The sequence below is a fragment of the Gobio gobio genome, assembly GCF_949357685.1.
Source record: "Gobio gobio genome assembly, chromosome: 18".
Lineage (NCBI taxonomy): Eukaryota > Metazoa > Chordata > Actinopteri > Cypriniformes > Gobionidae > Gobio > Gobio gobio.
This window is the reverse complement of record NC_137111.1, coordinates 29,562,971-29,581,607: the sequence shown is the minus strand read 5'-3', so window position 1 is coordinate 29,581,607 and position 18,637 is coordinate 29,562,971. Positions and strand designations below refer to the sequence as shown.

Genomic DNA, 18,637 nt, shown 5'->3' with positions numbered 1-18,637 from the left:
ACATTTAAAACAATAAAAAAATGTGGCAGCTTGCCCTCATTAGATAGTAGCTAACCTAAAAGACTGAATGTAAGTCGGAACATTTTTCCCAACATGTATAACAAATATTTTGTTGTTTTTGAGAACAGAATTTACACAAAAAAAATATATAGGAAAACACCATACTATATCACTGCTATAGAGAAAACAAATATTTGTGTAATTGGACCACTAGTAGCCTATTTAATGTCAATTTATAGAGATGTTCATAAAACAATATTTTTTAAAGAATTCTAGTTTGACAGTAATTCACCAGCTAATTAACCAGCAAAATGCTACCAATAGAGGGTGGTGATGAGCAAAAAGTCTGTTTGTGGTAAACCAGACTAGGCTCTTCTTTTTAAACCCTTCAACAACTGCCCCTCATTCCATCTCTCTCGTTCTCTCTCAACGCACAAACTAGTTAGTTCACCATTAGAATGCATCATTAGTGATTAAAATAAGTAAAATACTAAAAAAAGACAAATGAAATCTGCTCAGACGAGAGCCGACTCCCATTGTTCACTTAAAAGAGCCGGTTCATAGATTCGAGTCCGGCTCGTTCGCGAAAGACACCACTAGAACAGCTGCGTTCCAGTTTCTCCGTCTCTCTCTCTTCCTCTGTCTCCCGCGCGCGTTCTCTCTCTCTCTGACTGCGTTCACTTCCTTACTTTCACCCCTCCCTCTCGCGCCCTCTCCTCCTCTACATCCTCAATCTCTCAGCAGCAGCAGTTTGTGTCCTGAGAGAACTGGCACCAAACTGACGCATCCATGGGGCGCGTGCAGCATCTTTATTTCACCACATTACAATTTGAAGTCATATAGGGGGAATATTCACGTCAACGCAATATACACACTCCAGTCGCTCGGCGTTTAATCTCCCGGCTTAAAACTCACAGTCGCACCATATCTGTCTGTATTTGTCACATTTGTAGCTGTGTCGAGCTGTGGTGATGGATGGGGATGCGTGTGTTCGCGTGTGGACTCGACCGCTGCAAGTGATGCTCCAGCAGAAGAAGATCAAAGCGCGGAGGAAAAAGCGCAAGGAGTTGTTCGGGGGACAGATGTGCTTCTTGGGGCTGCTGCTGCTAGCGGTGTCCGGCTTGTCCAGTTTGGCCGAGAATTCCGGTGAGTTTCGGTTCAGGATTTGTCAGGAATGTGTGTTTGTGAAGGCGGAGGGGGGTAATGGAAAGTTTTACGGGAGACTCATACTCGCACTCGGAACTGTTTTAGTGGAGGACCGTACTTGCAACATTGCACGGAGTTAAAGGGAAACGTGCAGAATCACACTATCACTTAACTCCTCCGTAATGTATGGATTTCTAAAACAGTTAAACGTTAACAGAATTACACAACTGTTTTAGATAAGCTTGCTCGCACATTTTAAAGAGTCATATAGTACACTATTAACCAGTTTAGTCGTTCTTAAGACTGTTTAATATTGTAATGAACCATTCTAATAATATTAGCCATTTTGGAGAGCCGTAATTACACTACTGTTTAGAGAGCCAAACTTAACTGGTAAGAGAACTGTTTATCATATTAACCAGTCTAGACAGCCGTACTCACACTTTGAACTGTTTTAGACAAGCCGACTGTTAAAGAACCATACTTGCAATGTTAAAGGTATAGTTCACCCAAAAATGAACATTTTGTTATCATTTACTCACCCTCAAGTTGTTCCAAGTCTGTCTGAGTTGGTAACCAGACAGTTGACGGCAGCCATTGACTTCGATAGTAGGAAAAAAAAATACTATGGAAGCCAATGGCTGCCATAAACCGTCTGGTTACCAACATTCTTCAAAATATCTTCTTATAGAATGACATAACTATAACTACCTTTAACCGTTTTGCAGAGAACCATACTAACGCTAAACTGTTTTACTAAAACTATTATTAACAGTTGTAGTCTATGCACACTATAAACCATTTAGAGAGGTGTACTTAAGACTTAACCGTACTACTAATCGCTATAAACTGTTTTAGAGAACTGTTAACTGTCAAGTGTACCATACTCTACAATTAGGCCTAATCGTTTTAGAGAGGTGTACCTAAGACTGCTAACTATTTTAAAGAGCCATATTCTTACCGTTTCAGAGAACCGTGTTAAAACTGTTTTAGAGAGATGTCAATCGCTTAAGTGAACCTATACAATTAACAATTTGTAGACAACCGTAGTTGCGCTATTAATCGTTTTAGAGAGTCATACTTGAGACTGTTAACTGTTTTAAAGAACCATGCTCACAATATTAACAGTTTCTGAGAACGTACTAGCACTAAAATCCATTTAAGACAGCCACATTCAAAGAAATTCGTACACTCGCACATACCATGATTATTAATAATTTTAGAGAATCGTACACTACAAGCTGTTTTAGAAGACAATCATGCTCACTCTGTTAGCTGTTTAATTTCACCGTGATTTAGATTCATTTTCATCGTAAATACAATTGTTAGTTAGTGTTACTTGTGATGTTGATGTAGTGAGTAACGTGTTTTGTACATCTGTGTTTATTAATAGGTTGATCTGTTGCAGGGCAGTTTTCCCCAACAATGCTGATAAAGTTTGTGTTCTGATCCATAATGGATTGTAGTAAGCCGGTGGTGGTCTACCCACTGATTCACAAACACTGAAGGAGGTCTTTAGGGCTAAAAAATATTGTTAACTAACACAGGCATCCTTGATGATCTCAATATATAATAACATCATGTTAATGTGCATCACTAATTTGTTAAAACTTGAGTCAGGACAATGTGGCAGTTAATCTCAGAGATATTAACACTTGTCTGAACCTTTTTTTTTCACAGGCTCACATGTTAAAAGCATTTCTACCACTCATGTTTACATTGTAGCAACATTATAGGACTTGCATGAAGTTGTCTCCTTAAAAGTTGGCAAATATTGGTATAGTGGCTTTTCTTATCCGCTTGTCTAGATTTGTCCATTCCCTGATCCATGAGACCGTGCAAACTGAATCCGTCCACATACACTCCATCTGGCCATTAGTATCTGTGCAACTCAGCACAAAAACAATGACTCTTCTTAATAATCTTACTATTAAATGCATCCCTTTTGAAAACCATTCAGGATGTGTACATCTGTCGCATACCCTGACATCATACAAAACAAAAGATCTTTTCATATAATGCTCTGCATGTTCACTTAAGGGCACCACATTTAAAGATAATCTTGTTGTATAACATGATCTTAACAGCTCTGTGTACATTAAATTAAATGGATAGAGCATTTTCATTTACATGTACAGCGTTTTGATATATAGGAAAGTGCTATTTTGCAAATGCCACGAGGGAAAGCATATGAAGAGAAGTGGAAAAAGAGAAGAGATGGATTTGGAGGGAAGAATAAGGAATGATAAAAGGCAGGGAGAACTGTGCTGAGTGGTCTGCCAGCCAGCACAGACACTGATATGAAGTGACTTCTCTTTCAGTTGCTGACTGGCTCTGACAGGCATGCTGCATGCATCTGGGCCAGCTAGCCAGGCCTCTGAGATTCTTTATTGTTTTTTAAGGTACTGATTTATTGATTGATTGATCCATTTATTTACTTACATCATTTCTTGTGTCCTCCATTTCCCCCCCCTCTCTCTCTCTCTCTCGCTCTGTTTCTCAATACCCTTATCTGTCCTTTGCACTATTTGGACAGGATTAGTTTTACAAATGGCTTGAGTCAAATTATTACCAGAGGACATCTGTGATGTCATGTACTGATTCGGACAGGATTTGAATATCTGTAGTTTTTCCCCCCTGTCATTTTATCCAGAAAATGTTATCTAAATGTATAATGGTGCTCCAGGCAGGGCCATAGGAAATTTTGCTTTGGTTACAATATTCAATGAAAGCCATGTAACTGTATATAAATGGAAAGATTATATATATATATATATATATATATATATATATATATATATATATATATATATATATATATATATATATATATATATATATATATATATATATATATATATATTATAATATACATATACAGCACATATATATTTCGTACATGACAATTCTCAAGAGATTGTTATGATAATAGAGATTGGCATGGTAATGAATATGGCAATGTTTTTGGTCTTGGCAGAATAAATCTGCTACACTGCTGCAGAGCAAGTACAGAGACTTGCTACGGCCAATACATTCACAGACATTGCTGTGAGCATGTAAGACATGCTGCTGCTGCACATGTAACATACGTGAATTAATCCCCTTAGCAGATCTATACAGGTGGAGGTGGGGAAGGTGGAGGGTTTCTGAAAGCGTGCCGCAGTGCAGACTGCTATACCGCAACACTTCCGGTATTTGTTTGAAAGTTGAACCGCAGCTCATTGGCTGCTGATGCAACGGCAACCAATCAGCTGTGCTATGTAGATAATGATGTGAACGCTACCAATGAGTTAAAGACCTATCAGCCTGCACCATCAAGTTTCATTCCAGAACTAGGTAAATATATGTGTATGTGTATAAATATATATCAATAAAAAACATTGCTATTCAGATAAAAAATATCTCCTCTGAGTTAGCTAAAACAGTACGCACCACATTTTTAGCTAAGGTTGTGTGAGGAAAAACAATGCTTTCCTGCCCCAATGGGGCTTTTGACGTCAATTAATGTTCCCGGTGAGCCCAGATGCTCCCAGGTACCTCGTGCTCATGCATGGCATGCTCTCATCTGGAAAGTGAAAGAAAGAAAAATGAACAATGTGTTAGATCTTCCTATTGTCTAGGATTATTTTGGACAATACTGGAGAGTGGTTTGGCATGTTGTAGTTCAAATTTCATAACAGTTTCTCTAACAGGTTTAAGAAATGCACAGCACTAGATAAACCTGATGTCTTTAGGATTAAAGTTTTCCTCAGTTGAAGTCTCAGTCTCTGGCTGTTGTGTAATGTTTGTGAGCCCTTACTAATTTATGCTGTTTTAGGGATGTCATTATTAAGCCTATTTCTACCTTTCTACTGTTTTTAAACAAAGCCAACAATCTTTCTATATGCCATATGTAAACATATGGAAATGTGCACAATAGAACACCTGAAAAGGAATTAAGTTCAAGTGAATGAAAGCCATTTGACTGAACTTTTTAGTCGCCAGTGCTGCATTATCACTAAATCTTGCAATCGTTGATCATGTAAATTGCCTTGCAAGTTTCAAACGTAAACATTTTTTTTCTGTGATGTATTGAATGTTGTTGGTGGATATACTGTGTGCATTGTATAGAACCTATTTTGTAAACTTTCATCTGGTTTCTATAGGTTCCTAGCAGCTTAATTGATTTTTGCATAGCTTTCCAAGTAGGATTACATCTTGTTGTTCTTAACTTTCTTTCTCTTCTGACCAGCTCATTTATCATCCACACTGGTCCACACCTTTAGTCTATATTTGGGGCAGAGCAGTTCATTATTTTAGCTAGTTTTACACCATGCTGGGCCACAAGCCTGACAGCAAGCTATAGTCCCAGATGGATGACATGAGATGGATCAGTGATGTAATTGTAATTCTATATCGCACAGACAAATTGAGGGTTTGGAAAATGTGTGAAATGTCAGAGGTCTAACAGTGTTCAAGTTACAGATTTGTGGCCATTGAAGCCCATCCACAGGATATTAGGTGGCACTGTAACGTGTAAATTAAGTCTTCCATGTATTATGATATATAGGGCCATATCAGTTGTCATTTAATTTTTTTCATTGATTGGTATTGGTCAGAATATCAGTATATATTTATTATCTGATATCAGATAACTCTCCACAAATTTTTTTAGATAATAGGTTACTTTAGCCATTATCTAGCACTAACTTAGGGATAGTTCACCCTAAAATGAAAAATTAAGTCATAATTTACTCCTCCTGGTGTTGTTATAATGTCTTATGTCTTGCTTTCTTTTATGGACCACAAAATGAGAAATAAAAAAATAAAAAGTCTCGCTTGCGCTCGTACATATAATAGCAGTGAAAAGTGACCAGCATCAAGCTTTTTAAAAAGATGCAAAAGTATCACAGAATGATCCCATGCCGTTTATTGTAAGTGTTCTGGGGTATGATAGGGTACACTTCTATTATATGGATGCACACAAGCTGGCCATTTAAAAAAACATCATCTTTTGTTAGCCATAAAAAAAAGAAGGGCATACGACATAACACCAGGGTGAGTAAATTATGACTTCATTTTCATTTTAGGGTGAACTATCCCTCTAAGGGATAGTGCTTCTTTATGAAAAAAATGTAAGCATTCTTTGTTGAGCCTTCATTATATACAGTGGGGAGAACAAGTATTTGATACATGCCGATTTTGCAGGTTTTCCTACTTACAAAGCATGTAGAGGTCTGTCATTTGTAGGTACTCTTCAACTGTGAGAGACAGAATCTAAAAAAATCCATTGTATGATTTTTAAATAATTAAAATTATTTAATAATTAATTCGCCGTGTTTGGAGGAAGAAGAAGGATGAGTACAACCCCAAGAACACCATCCCAACCATGAAGCATGGAGGTGGAAACATCATTCTTTGGGGATGCTTTTCTGTAAATGGGACAGGACAATTGCACCGTATTGAGGGGAGGATGGATGGGGCCATGTATCGCGAGATCTTGGCCAACAACCTCCTTCCCTCAGTAAGAGCATTGAAGATGGGCCGTGGATGGGTCTTCCAGCATGACAACGACCCGAAACACACAGCCAGGACAACTAAGGAGTGGCTACATAAGAAGCATCTCATGGTCCTGGAGTGGCCTAGCCAGTCTCCAGACCTGAACCCAATAGAAAATCTTTGGAGGGAGCTGAAAGTCCGTATTGCCCCAGCGACAGCCCCGAAACCTGAAAAATCTGGAGACGGTCTGTATGGAGGAGTGGGCCAAAATCCCTGCTGCAGTGTGTGCAAACCTGGTCAAGAACTGCAGGAAACCTATGATCTCTGTAATTGCAATCAAAGGTTTCTGTACCAAATATTAAGTTCTGCTTTTCTGATTTATCAAATACTTATGTCATGCAATAAAATGCAAATGAATTACTTACAAATCATACAATCTGATTTTCTGGATTTTTGTTTTAGATTCCGTCACTCACAGTTGAAGAGTACCTATGATAAAAATGACAGGCTTTGTAAGTGGGCAAACCTGCAAAATCTGCAGTGTATCAAATACTTGTTTTCCCCACTGTAAGATTTTATTATGTAGATTTTTAGTATCATTATTTATTGGTTTTCAACCATAAAAATGAAGAAAATAATTGTACCAGAATTTATTTTATAATCAGGGCATCTCTGAAGGTTACCAAAAGGCAAGTAAATTAGAAACAACACTTTATTGTCATTTATCATGAGAGAAATATGGTATTATGCTCATTGTAAAATCCACTGACATGAACTGAATATTTTCTGTCAGCCGTAAAATATACTGACTCTGCAGATTAGCTTTCACTTGAGCTAATGAATGGAGCCAGTGATGTTATTGTCTGGTGCACCATCACTTACAAAATCCATCATGCTTACACCAAACCAGCCTCTCTTTACATGCCTTTGACAGCTAATCATTCACAATTCTGTTTGAAACATGGCTTTACGCGTTAAAGCAGAGTCCCAGCACTAAATATACGAAGCACAGGCTGTCGTTTCCGCAGAATTTCTGAGATCACAGTGAATAAAAATCATCCAGTCATTTGATCAAGTGTGAAGAGCAAATAATGGCTCATCTTTCAGTACATCACAGTTGGCAATTAAGCTCCCAGTTCAAACACTGATTGCAAAAATCATCTCAACACAGCTAAATGTACAGCAGGAGACACAATAAAGTCAATCTTTCAAGCTTAAAAAGAGGCACTGCACAGAGTATTGGTAAGGCTAAAATAAAGCTCACTAATTTTTAATGTGATAGATAAACGCACATGCCTGTTATTTCTCAGTAGTATGTTGACATCATGATAAGTTTCTTGTCCATTAATATGGTTCATAATCAACACTCTCTTGCAGATGCTTTGTATAGAAGCAACAAAGAAATCAATATACACAGTGACCTCATAAGTATTTGGACACCCAAGCCACAGTTAAAAATGTGTGAATGTCATTTCAATATATTACAAAATGTCAAAACAACTGTGGCATTTATTTGTAGAGAAAGATAGCACAGGCACACTTTACAAGTGCGATACTTCTCAAAAAGGAAAACTCTAGCATCATTTGTTTGCAGATGCCATCTGGTTTGACATTTGGAGTCTAAAGTAATAACCATCATTCATAAGTGTTCTCTACATATCCAAAAGTGTCCAAATATGGCAAATGTATATTACAGACCATCAGAATGATGAAGTGACATTGTTGACAGTGTGGAGCTGTTTACAGAAGTTAACAGAAGCCTTGAGTAAGATGTAGGCTAACAAATTTGGCTTTCTGTTTGTGATGTGCTCTAGCGTAAGACACGACTTGAGTTGAACTTTTTAATTATAAAGTTGCTGCTTGTATAGCGGTGGTAACACTGTATTTCAAATTGCAGTCGAAGACAATTCCATGATAAATTAATTGAATCCAGGAGTCTTAGAATAGGTGTGTTAGTCTTGAAGCGGTGCTGCACAGGCCAATCAATGTATGACCTCAAAGTACCATACAGAGCCGTCTGCTCTCGCGGTACTTTGATGTCAGACACCAATCCGTCTGCGCAGCGCAACTTCAAGACCTATTTTACTAATTTGAAAGCATTTTCACCAAGTAAAAATGTATGGCAGGGCTTGGTTTTATTTGTTGTGAATTGATTGGATTGTGAAAAGTGGGCTTACTAGAGTGGAACCTAAAACAATGGCTTTTTCTGGGCCGCCACGGAGTGAACTGTGGTGCTAATAGTGTCTCACGAACATGCACGTTGTGCAGCCATGCAAAGAAGACCAACGATAATTTCATTAAATATAACAATTTTAGTTTGTTTTTCACCAAACCCTATCATATACCCCCATAACACTTAGAATATATGGCATGGGAGCATTCTGTGAGCCTACTTTTGCATCTTTTTTTAAAATGCTTGATGCTGGTCGCTTTTCACTGTTATTATATGGACGTATGCAAGCTGGGCATTTTTTTGGCAAACACCAGGGTGAGTAAATTATGACTTAATTTTCCTTTTAGGGTGAACTATCCCTTTAAGGGACCAAATAATAAAACAAATGCCAAAACAATGGCTAAATTGCTAGTTGGGTATTGGTTAGCATCCAACCTTTGCAGCCTATGTGACATCAGAGGAAAACGGAAGTAATGTTATTTAAATTTTATTCAGTTTTTTATTTTATTTTAATTATAGATTATGCAGAAAATGATTTGATTTTTAATAAACAAAAAGATCTCTTCCTAAACATTATTTAAAATCAAATCAATGACAAATCTCATTTGCAACCATTTTACTTCTGTAATGTGATGCATCTTTAAAGTAAGACCATGGAACGTATTCAGAATGTATTAGTAGCCGATTTTAGAACGTAGTCGATTTGAGAGATTTTGGAGAAAAATTCTCAGTAATTAACAAAAAGTATTGAATCCCCCAATAGAATGTCCCTAATTAATGCAGTGGTTTTATTTTAGACTAGCAGTCTACTCTGGAATACTAGATAGACAATGTAGTCAGGACAGAGGCATCTGCCACCCTGGAGCACATGACGAGGTGAAAAGGGGATGGAGAGAGAGAAACAGCAAGGGGTTTTCTATCTGCCAGCTCCTCCCGGATCCCTCCACACGCCTCTCCTGCAGCTGCCCTCACGTGTAGCGCAGGTCATTAATTCAGAGAGGAGGGGGCGCCCTACATTCTCTCTCTCTCTCTCTCTCTCTCTCTCTCTCTCTCTCTCTCTCTCTCCTCTCTCTCTCTCTCTCTCTCTCTCTCTCTCTCTCTCTCTCTCTCTCTCTCTCTCTCTCTCTCTCTCTCTCTCTCTCTCTCTCTCATATTTAAATATATATATATATATATATATATATATATATATATATATATATATATATATATATATATATATATATATATATATATATATATATATATATATATATATATATATATATATATATATATATATATATATATATATATATATATATATATATATAGCATGCTCTAAATGTGCTCATTAGAGGTGTGATTTATGATGCCCCTACACTCCACCGTCTTCACATTTGTGCTGTGGCAAGAGCGGATCAGGCCCTGCATTGCATTTGTTTATGGAGTTTGCTAAAGCAAAAAACTGCTCCAACCGAGTAAATCAAATGCAATGCACAGTTCGGCAGAACACAGCAAGACCACTGAACATCTCCTAGAGAGGCTCTGGCCAGCTAGTGAGTGAGCGGACGGATTGCACACAGATGTTTGGAATATTTTAGACGTACGGAGATGAAAACCAGCCACATATTGTAATGTAGCAAGGACAAGCATGTTGTATGGGCACTGATCTGCCAGAAATGGTTCGCACTGAAAATATGTTCTCCAGTTCACTTTACAGACATTAGTATGCTGTTTTTCAGAGTGAGAGATATTAACCATAAGGGTGGTATAACCTTGACTCTATTTGGTGCTGTGAGTTAAGATTCCATCTGTTTGAAACAAAGCTAAGCCGCAGAGACAGACTGAGAAGTTGTTCCCATGTTTGGTCTTTTTTATCTGTATTTATTTTGTGTTATGTAATTAGAGCTGCACAATTAATTGTCTGCACGATTAAAAAGATTTCAAACTCACGTAATCTCATTCCTAAATGACAACGATTCGCCTGTTTCTATTAAACCTTTGACAAAATCACACTGGAACATTCAAATCTGGTTTTGAGCTGCTGCCAACCCAGAGAGAGCGGATATCATGTATAGGTATAAAACAGCTTCACAAACAGTCTTTTCAACCACACAGTATCGTCATTTCTTTGTTACAAATATTCATATTATCACAGAAGTAATGGGACAAAAGTTTATAATTCGGATATAAACACTGATGTCTACGGATGTGATCAAAGTAGAGTGAATCACCATTTGAAAGTAACATGGTGCTTTGAATGCTGATTGTATCGATTACATTGTTACGCCACCAGCTGGTGCAAAGTGTCTCTTAAAACATGTATTTGTCATTGAATCATTGACTTAAGAGATTTGTTTAGAAAATGCTGATTCATCAACGCAACCATAGATATACATAATAAAGGCTAGATGTCTCGTCCGTGCTGCTGGCCAATGGAGGTCGACGTCCGCACCTGGCGGCCATCTTGTCACAGTCGGCTCGCTCACTCGTAATATTGTGTTTTAATGGTACATGTACTTTTTAAATAACCATAACTTGCTAAATTTTCTACCGATTTTCGAACTGTTTGGTTTGTTATAAACGTCAGAGATGACACTGCATACTATTGAATAATTATTCATAATTTGATCAAGCATCCAGAATTATAGCCACGTTAATAACGTTTATAAGAAACCGTTTGTAAAAAATGTGTAAATCCGTCAAGATTTCAGCGAGATAAGATTATTTGTGTTCGTGCAGATCACTCACCTTACATCGGGTACCACAGAGCCCGCCAGAAAGCTTGCCTGTGACAAGATGGCCGCCGGTGATGACGTTAGAGACTCCGCCGTAAGACATCTAGCCTTTATTATGTATATCTATGAACGAAACAAGTAACGTTTTTAACGAGTCATTGAATCATTCATTCAAACTGATTAAAAAAAAATTATTAATTAATATTCATTAAACATTTTAAATACATATATTGACTGCAGCAATTAACATTTGTCAGAACCTCTATTAAATTACATGTTATTTTGTTTAGTTGTCTATTCAGAATTGTGCTAGAATCACAATCCCTATTTGAAACAAAAAAAAGTAATCGCGGAGGAATAACAGAGAAGACATTCAACTGGAAATGCAGAGCTACCTGTCTGAGGCACAGATTCCAAGAAGCGAACAGCCGTTACTGTACTGGCGCACAAATAAGAGCCGCTTTCCTGTCCACGTCCTACACAAGCGTAGACAGTGAACGTTTGTTCAGCACCGCTTCTCACGTGTTGGATGAGAAATGAAACAGATTAACTTAGTTCTGTATAAGATGAACATTTTTATTTTACCTTAAAATTACATTGAGTTAATTTGATTTAAAAAGCTGTGTTTTACTATGCAGTGTCTGCATTTCACGTGGTTACAGTTAATGTTTGAATTTAAGGCTAGTTTTATGTACTTTCAAGTTTAACCCAAATGAAAAACAAAAGCTAAATGCTGATGCTAAATGTCAGTATCTATATTGAATGTGCTTAATGCGCAGTTACTGCCGTTAATTTCAGATGGTTAGAATTATTTTTTTCAATGGCCAAAAGCCAGTTTGTCCTGTTAAATACCAAATAAACATCTTGTTTATGTATACTTTCCTTCTTTCTTGTTTGTTGCTTAAAGAAAATAAAACTGGAAATCTTTATTGGAATTGGCGAGGTTGCTTGCAAAAATCGTTATCGGAATCCACCATGAAAAATCATGATCGGTGCATCACTAATATAATATATATAGTTTTATACCGCAAGTATACTTGTACGTTTTCTTTTTAAATCAATCATTTAAAAAAAAAAAACGTTTATAAGACAGTATGTAAAACTATGTATACTTTTATAAATTTTAGTTTAAAAGAAGTATAGGCTACTAATATAGCACACTTGAATAAACTTCTTTTTGTAAGGGATGTTTCTTGGCATAGTACCCTAATATGTTACTTTTCATATCTTAAAAAATGTGTCATTATGAAGTTGTATTTGTAGCGACTTGTCATTGGTGTCAACAAAGGGTTGCTGTAATCTGAGTTGTGAGCGATGATACGGCACATTTCTAATAGCTAAACTTCTCTGCTGTCAGCAATTATCCTGGAACCCCAGTACACGCTGTGAGTTCTAGCACATTCAGATAACCTTTCACCTGCACCAAAAGGGGAAGAAGAACTGATTAGCTTTTTAATTGTCTGATTTAGATCAGACTTGAGCTGCCTGTCTTGCAGTGCAGTGCAAATTACAAGTTAGCATAGGAGAAGGTAGCACATTACTTTTCATGCAGGATTACCTTTCATTCAAATAAGCATTTCTTCTCTGTAAAAAAGACAAATATGCTTAAGATATTAAAATCCACTATGAAAGAATAATGAGTTCTAAGCCTTTAATCTTTTGACCGCTTTGAATTTATGTAAGCTCTTGTTTGATATTCTGTCTGATTACATAAAGCTTCAGTTGAAACATATTTGAAGGTGGTATGTTGGTTTGTAATGTATGTTGCTGAGAAAAATAGTGCTGAGAAGAGATGGTGCTAGTATAGGAGGGTGGCCAAAACAAGCCATTACCCAAAAAGAACAATGTCTGGAGTGGGATGAAACGCAGAAGAACCAGACTCAGCTGGGATGTAGAAAGAGATTTTGTGGTTCAGTGCCACCAAGACAAATCTTGTAAGCCAAAATTCAATGCAGTTTTGTGCGCCACAAATCAAACAATCATTCCGCTTCAAAAATGCAGTGAAATATGGTGCTAGTCTCAGTAGGACTGCTTTTCATCATCAGGGACTGTACATCTTGTTAAAATAGAAGGAAGAATGTGTCATCTGACTAACTTGAACAACCTTCAGAAAATCTCTTAAGAAGGAAAAAAAATGGTGTGGAAGAATAGACCAAAACCCCTTCTGAACAGTGTGTGAAGCTGGTAAATACTTCAAAATATGGCACTTGAAATGTGGGGATTGAATATAAAATAAGTTTGTTATAATAAGTAAGATGGATGGGTTAATATCGTGGAGTTTGTCCTATGGAGTGTGATTGACAACCTGACTGTGGCAGTTTATTTATTTGTATCTACTAAAAATGAATGTTTTAACGATGATAATTGGTCTTAAGGAAGTCCTATATAATTTAATCTGGCTGTTTAAGTTCTAAAAATATATTTTAAAAAAATATGCAAATTGTAAATAAATTAGTTGACCTTCACTACTGTGAACATTTTCCATATCTATTTTTGTGATTGTAAAAAGGTGGGGTGGTGCTATACTGAGTGACTCCCCAGAAAACCATCTCTCTAACTGGTTTACCCAGAGCCCCAAAGCTCTCTGAGCGCCCCTTCTGTCCTTTGAAGATTCTTTGGTGGAGATGAGGCTCTTGTCCAGCTCTTCTGGCTGACAGCAGACATGCACAGCAGGGGTCGCACCGCCAGCAGTCACTAATGAGACTATTAATGGCCTGTCACATTCATAAATGACCCATTACTGATACCCAATCACTGTCTTTATATATAACCACCATAGATTCACTCCTGACGGTTTGTTTAATCATTCACCTGATAGTCTGATTATTAACTACACTGTACGATTCTCAGACAAGCCTGTTCCCAGCGATCCACATGTGTTCATCCTCTACCTCCAATACTTTCAACAGCCAAGAAATTCCATATGGAGTTCATGTTTAGTTTCTTTATTGGTATGGATTCTATATTCAAGGTGGTCCCAGAATGATGATGATCCCCTGGGGGATTATATAAATGTATACCTTTTAAAATAAATAATTGGTATGGTACCAATAATTAGCAAATATTTTATATTGCCATTTTATTCAAACCAAAATAAATGATTATTAAATAGGCCTATTATATGAAAAATATTTATATACTTATATTTAAATAATTCTTAATAATTCAAATGTATTTATTTAGTTCTTTTCCCTAAAATATATTGATCTAAAGCCCCACTTTTTTGGCTCTTTTTTTCTTTTCTTTTCTTTTCTTCTCTTTCTCTGAAATTTTCCGCTGACTCCATAGCAGTCCCTTGGGGGGACTCCGTTTGTTCCTCAGTTTGAAACCCCCCTCCCCGCTCTAATCCAAGCAGATGTTTGTCTTCTGCAATGTCACTAATATAATACAATGTTTCCAGAGATCCTTCAATTCTACCTTCCTTCTCTCTTCTGATTTGTTTTTACCTCTCCTCTCTCCCTAACTTTGTTTGACTAGTACTGTCCCATATTCAAGTTTTCACCTAATGAAGATAAACTAGGTAATTACGGGTTTGGCAGAGTGGAAGTATGCAGTGTTATATTTATCCGTTTTGACAGTATGGGGTCGGATGTGTAAGGGCAGTCAGAATCTATAGAATTTCCTGGGTAGTTCCTCTTCGCAACAGCTGCTATCTGGGACAATCATCTGTGGGACAGGTCCTCAGGTGATGTGCTGCAGATGTGGCTAGATAGAGCAATCTATTTTCTCTTTGGCAGTGTTAAAAGTATATAGCACAAGCATCTGCAAGCTTTATTCCTATAAATAGCACTGTTAGTGACAGGCTTTCTGTGTGATGTGGACCATGCTCTCTGGGCAGATACTCTACAGGTATTGTACAAAGAGGTACCTTAAATACCTTGCTATACAATTACCCATTTTAGAAATTGATTTCATGTAATGAAGCCAAATAGTCTCATATCCCTATGGTAAAAGACAAGCATTTGATTTCTGTAGCACTAGTGGCACTAAAAGGAATTGCAGTCTGTTTGAGATAAGGTCATTGATTAAACCAATGGTGTGAGTTTGGGATGGCATAATCTGTTTGTCCAAATAATGGTAAATCTGTCTGGTTTAACGATATTCAAACCGAACCGAGAAACCCCGATACACCACCCAAGGTTTGAACCGCGATACTCTCATGTCGAACCAAACACGCCCCGCCCCCTGCTGCCCCAGCCCAGCTCTCATTCACCTTATGCCAAAAAATGTTTTTTTTCTTCCTTGACATTAGATTAAATAGTAATTAGTACACTTTTAACAACTAATAATAGCTGTATTTTTTTACTAAATATTATTATAGTAATATTATTTACTAAGTAGCCTATAGTACACTAACTTTTGTCTTCCAAGTGCATGTCACGTCACTTGGGTGATAGAAGGACAAAAAGAGCCAGTTTCCCCAAAATGCTACCTTGGAGTCCCAACAACATTGTCATTTTCGTAGCTTGTTACAAAATAAAAAAATCTCTCTCACCTCAGAAAACCGCTTTCCTGTCCTGTAAGCCGTTATACTGTGCTCGTAGCGCACACTTTTTAGTTACGCACGCGCCCTATCACGTCGTAAATTATAAGCGCAAAAGAAACTACGAGCATGCAACGTTACAATGTCAATTTGTAAGTCGTGAAATAAAAGTAAATTACCAATAAGTCACGTAACTGGTTCGACGTGTGTGAGCTGGGAAGGATTTGCATGCAGTTATGATGTGCATTCTGTTTATCCGGAGCAGTTTTCATGTTACATTAACAGTTCATTAAGTATTGTGTATTCGCCATGGTAACTGTTGTTTCCATAACCACAAAATGCCACTTTATTTTCACTTTGTTTTTAAATTAGTGTGGTGGCTACCTTATAGTATTAACAAAAACTGCTATTTAATATCTTTAACTCGTAGGCCTATTTATTAATCAGTGTTAGTCATATTCATACAATTTATGTGTTTGTTAATTAGGCTACAGTGGGACATTACCTGTGTGTGTCATACATTTTTATTAAATAAATGTGCTTTTTTTTTTTTACATTATGGTAAATGAATAGATTATTTCTGACTAGTCTACAGTGCAGACATTTATTTTATTTATAGCTAACTGCTCTAAAGAAAACGTGAAGCCAATGTATAAAGTTAAATTATTGCTGTTGTTATTATTAAGTCAAAAGTTAATCTAGTGTTATTATTGCTGGTGCCGTCATAGCAAACAGAACCGAACCGAATCGTGGCTCCAAAACTGTGACATGAACCGAACCGTGGCATAGGTGTATCGTTACACCCCTAGTCACTGGTGGCACAAATATAAAACACTTCACCTTTAAGATTTTTTCTCGTGTTCACTTGTGTCAGAAACTTAAATTAACTAGCCTATCTCTAAATTAGTGTGGTGTACACCACTGCAGGTAAAAAGCTTTTGTAGCAAAAAACTAACAGAGGACTCTTGGGAATGGTGATCAGTACATTCTGTGGCTCTCTTTAGAGCATATGCACCTAGAGGCTTTATTATTCATTACTTAGAAGAGACCAAAATGCTACTGAGAAGTAAATAAGACCCTGTTCCATTAATGACGCTGTCCATTACAGTATCATATTTGAGTAAATCTTTAATGACCCTTATTGTTGGGTGATGTGTGCATTCAAAGGTGCTAAAGTTGTCCTACTTTTCCATTCATATATAGTATATGTTGTCATTCGATTTCACTCAAGACGATTTTACATCTGGAAACAGCATCCCCTGAAAAAGCACTGCGGTAAAAAGATTAAAGTTGCATAATCTGTCTCAGTCATGTTTGCTCTCTGTGAAGTACTTGAACATCAGGGCGAGTACCTACCGCTTTCTCTCTCTCTGTAGAGGGAGGTCCTTTGCCGTAATGCGTCCTTGTCTTTCAGCTGCATTTTTATCTCTAGGGTCTAGGCATTTAACATCATGCTAGAGGTTTTTTGCTTTATGACATGCACCATGTCTTTTTGTACATATGACAAAAGGGGGATGAAGAACACTGCATGTTTTGTTTGTGGAAATGGTCGTTGGTTCATGGTTGTACATTTTCTAATAAAGGTGATGGTGCTGACATGCTCTGGGCTCTCTGGTGCAGTTGCGCATAGAGACTTTATTCATTAGAAGTGACTACGCTGCCTTTTTCTATATGCTTGATTAAATAAATATATAGAGATTGTATGGTAACACTTTAAAAAGTTACGGACAGCAGCTTTAACATTAGTTAATAAAAATACAGCCGTTCATGTTAGTTCACAGTGCATTAGTTCATGTTAACTAATGTTAACTATTGAAACCTTATTGTAAAGTGTTACCGATTGTACTCACAGCATTTTCTACATATAATCTCTTATGATCAAGAGACTAAGGCATTTATTAGTGTCTATTAGTGTTGTAGTACTCGAGACCGGTCTTGGTCTGGTCTCGGTCTCGACCACATTTGTACTCTGTCTTTTCTTGGTCTCAGACTAAGAGGACTCGGGATTTTGTTTCAAGACCAGTCAAGACCACAACTGCTGGGATATCACAAAATTTCCAGTGCATTGTCTGATTTATTTATTAACATCATTAATATGATTGGATGTAAAACTTACTGCTTCAGATGCAATCAATAACTTATTTCTAATTTGATTGATTTATTGTGCTGATTCAGAAATTAATTAGTCACCAAAAATTTATACAAATGCTCGCAAAATTCAAGATCTTGTTGCAAAAAGTTATTGTACGAGATCTGGATTTATAACATGTGATATAATCAGAAGCAAGACAGCTGTTTTCACAAATTTGAGCATGACTGCAAACATAAAAAGAAACATTATTTATGCATTTGTAATTTCCCAATTCACAAACCCTTATGATTTCAACTACAGCAAGGACCATGATGTCGCCCGGCATGGCGCAGCCGGGGCCCCACCCTGGAGCCAGGCCTGGGGTTGGGACTCGTATGCGAGTGCCTGGTGGGAAGGAGTCACGAAGGAGTCACGTGGGGCCGCCCTCCTGTGGGCTCACCACCTGCAGGAGGGAGCGTAAGGGGCCGGTGCATAGTGGATCGGGCGACAGTCGAGGGCAAGGCCCCCGACGACCCGATCTCTGGACACGGAATCTGGCTTTAGGG

At 37.4% G+C, this 18,637-nt stretch overlaps 1 protein-coding gene across 2 annotated transcripts in view; it reads left to right on the top strand.

The window, feature by feature from the left end:
• Positions 1–753: 753 nt before the first annotated feature.
• The window catches only part of slc24a3 (solute carrier family 24 member 3), a 116,908-nt gene continuing 99,024 nt past the window's right edge, over positions 754–18,637 (top strand). Inside the window, exon 1 of one of the 2 annotated variants that reach the window (XM_079843363.1) lies at positions 754–1,146. In XM_079843363.1, coding sequence (XP_079699489.1) covers positions 972–1,146 — 175 coding nt within the window. In that variant the 5' untranslated portion in view covers positions 754–971. The remainder of the gene's footprint in view (positions 1,147–18,637) is intronic. The other variant, XM_079843364.1, reaches the window with a different exon arrangement.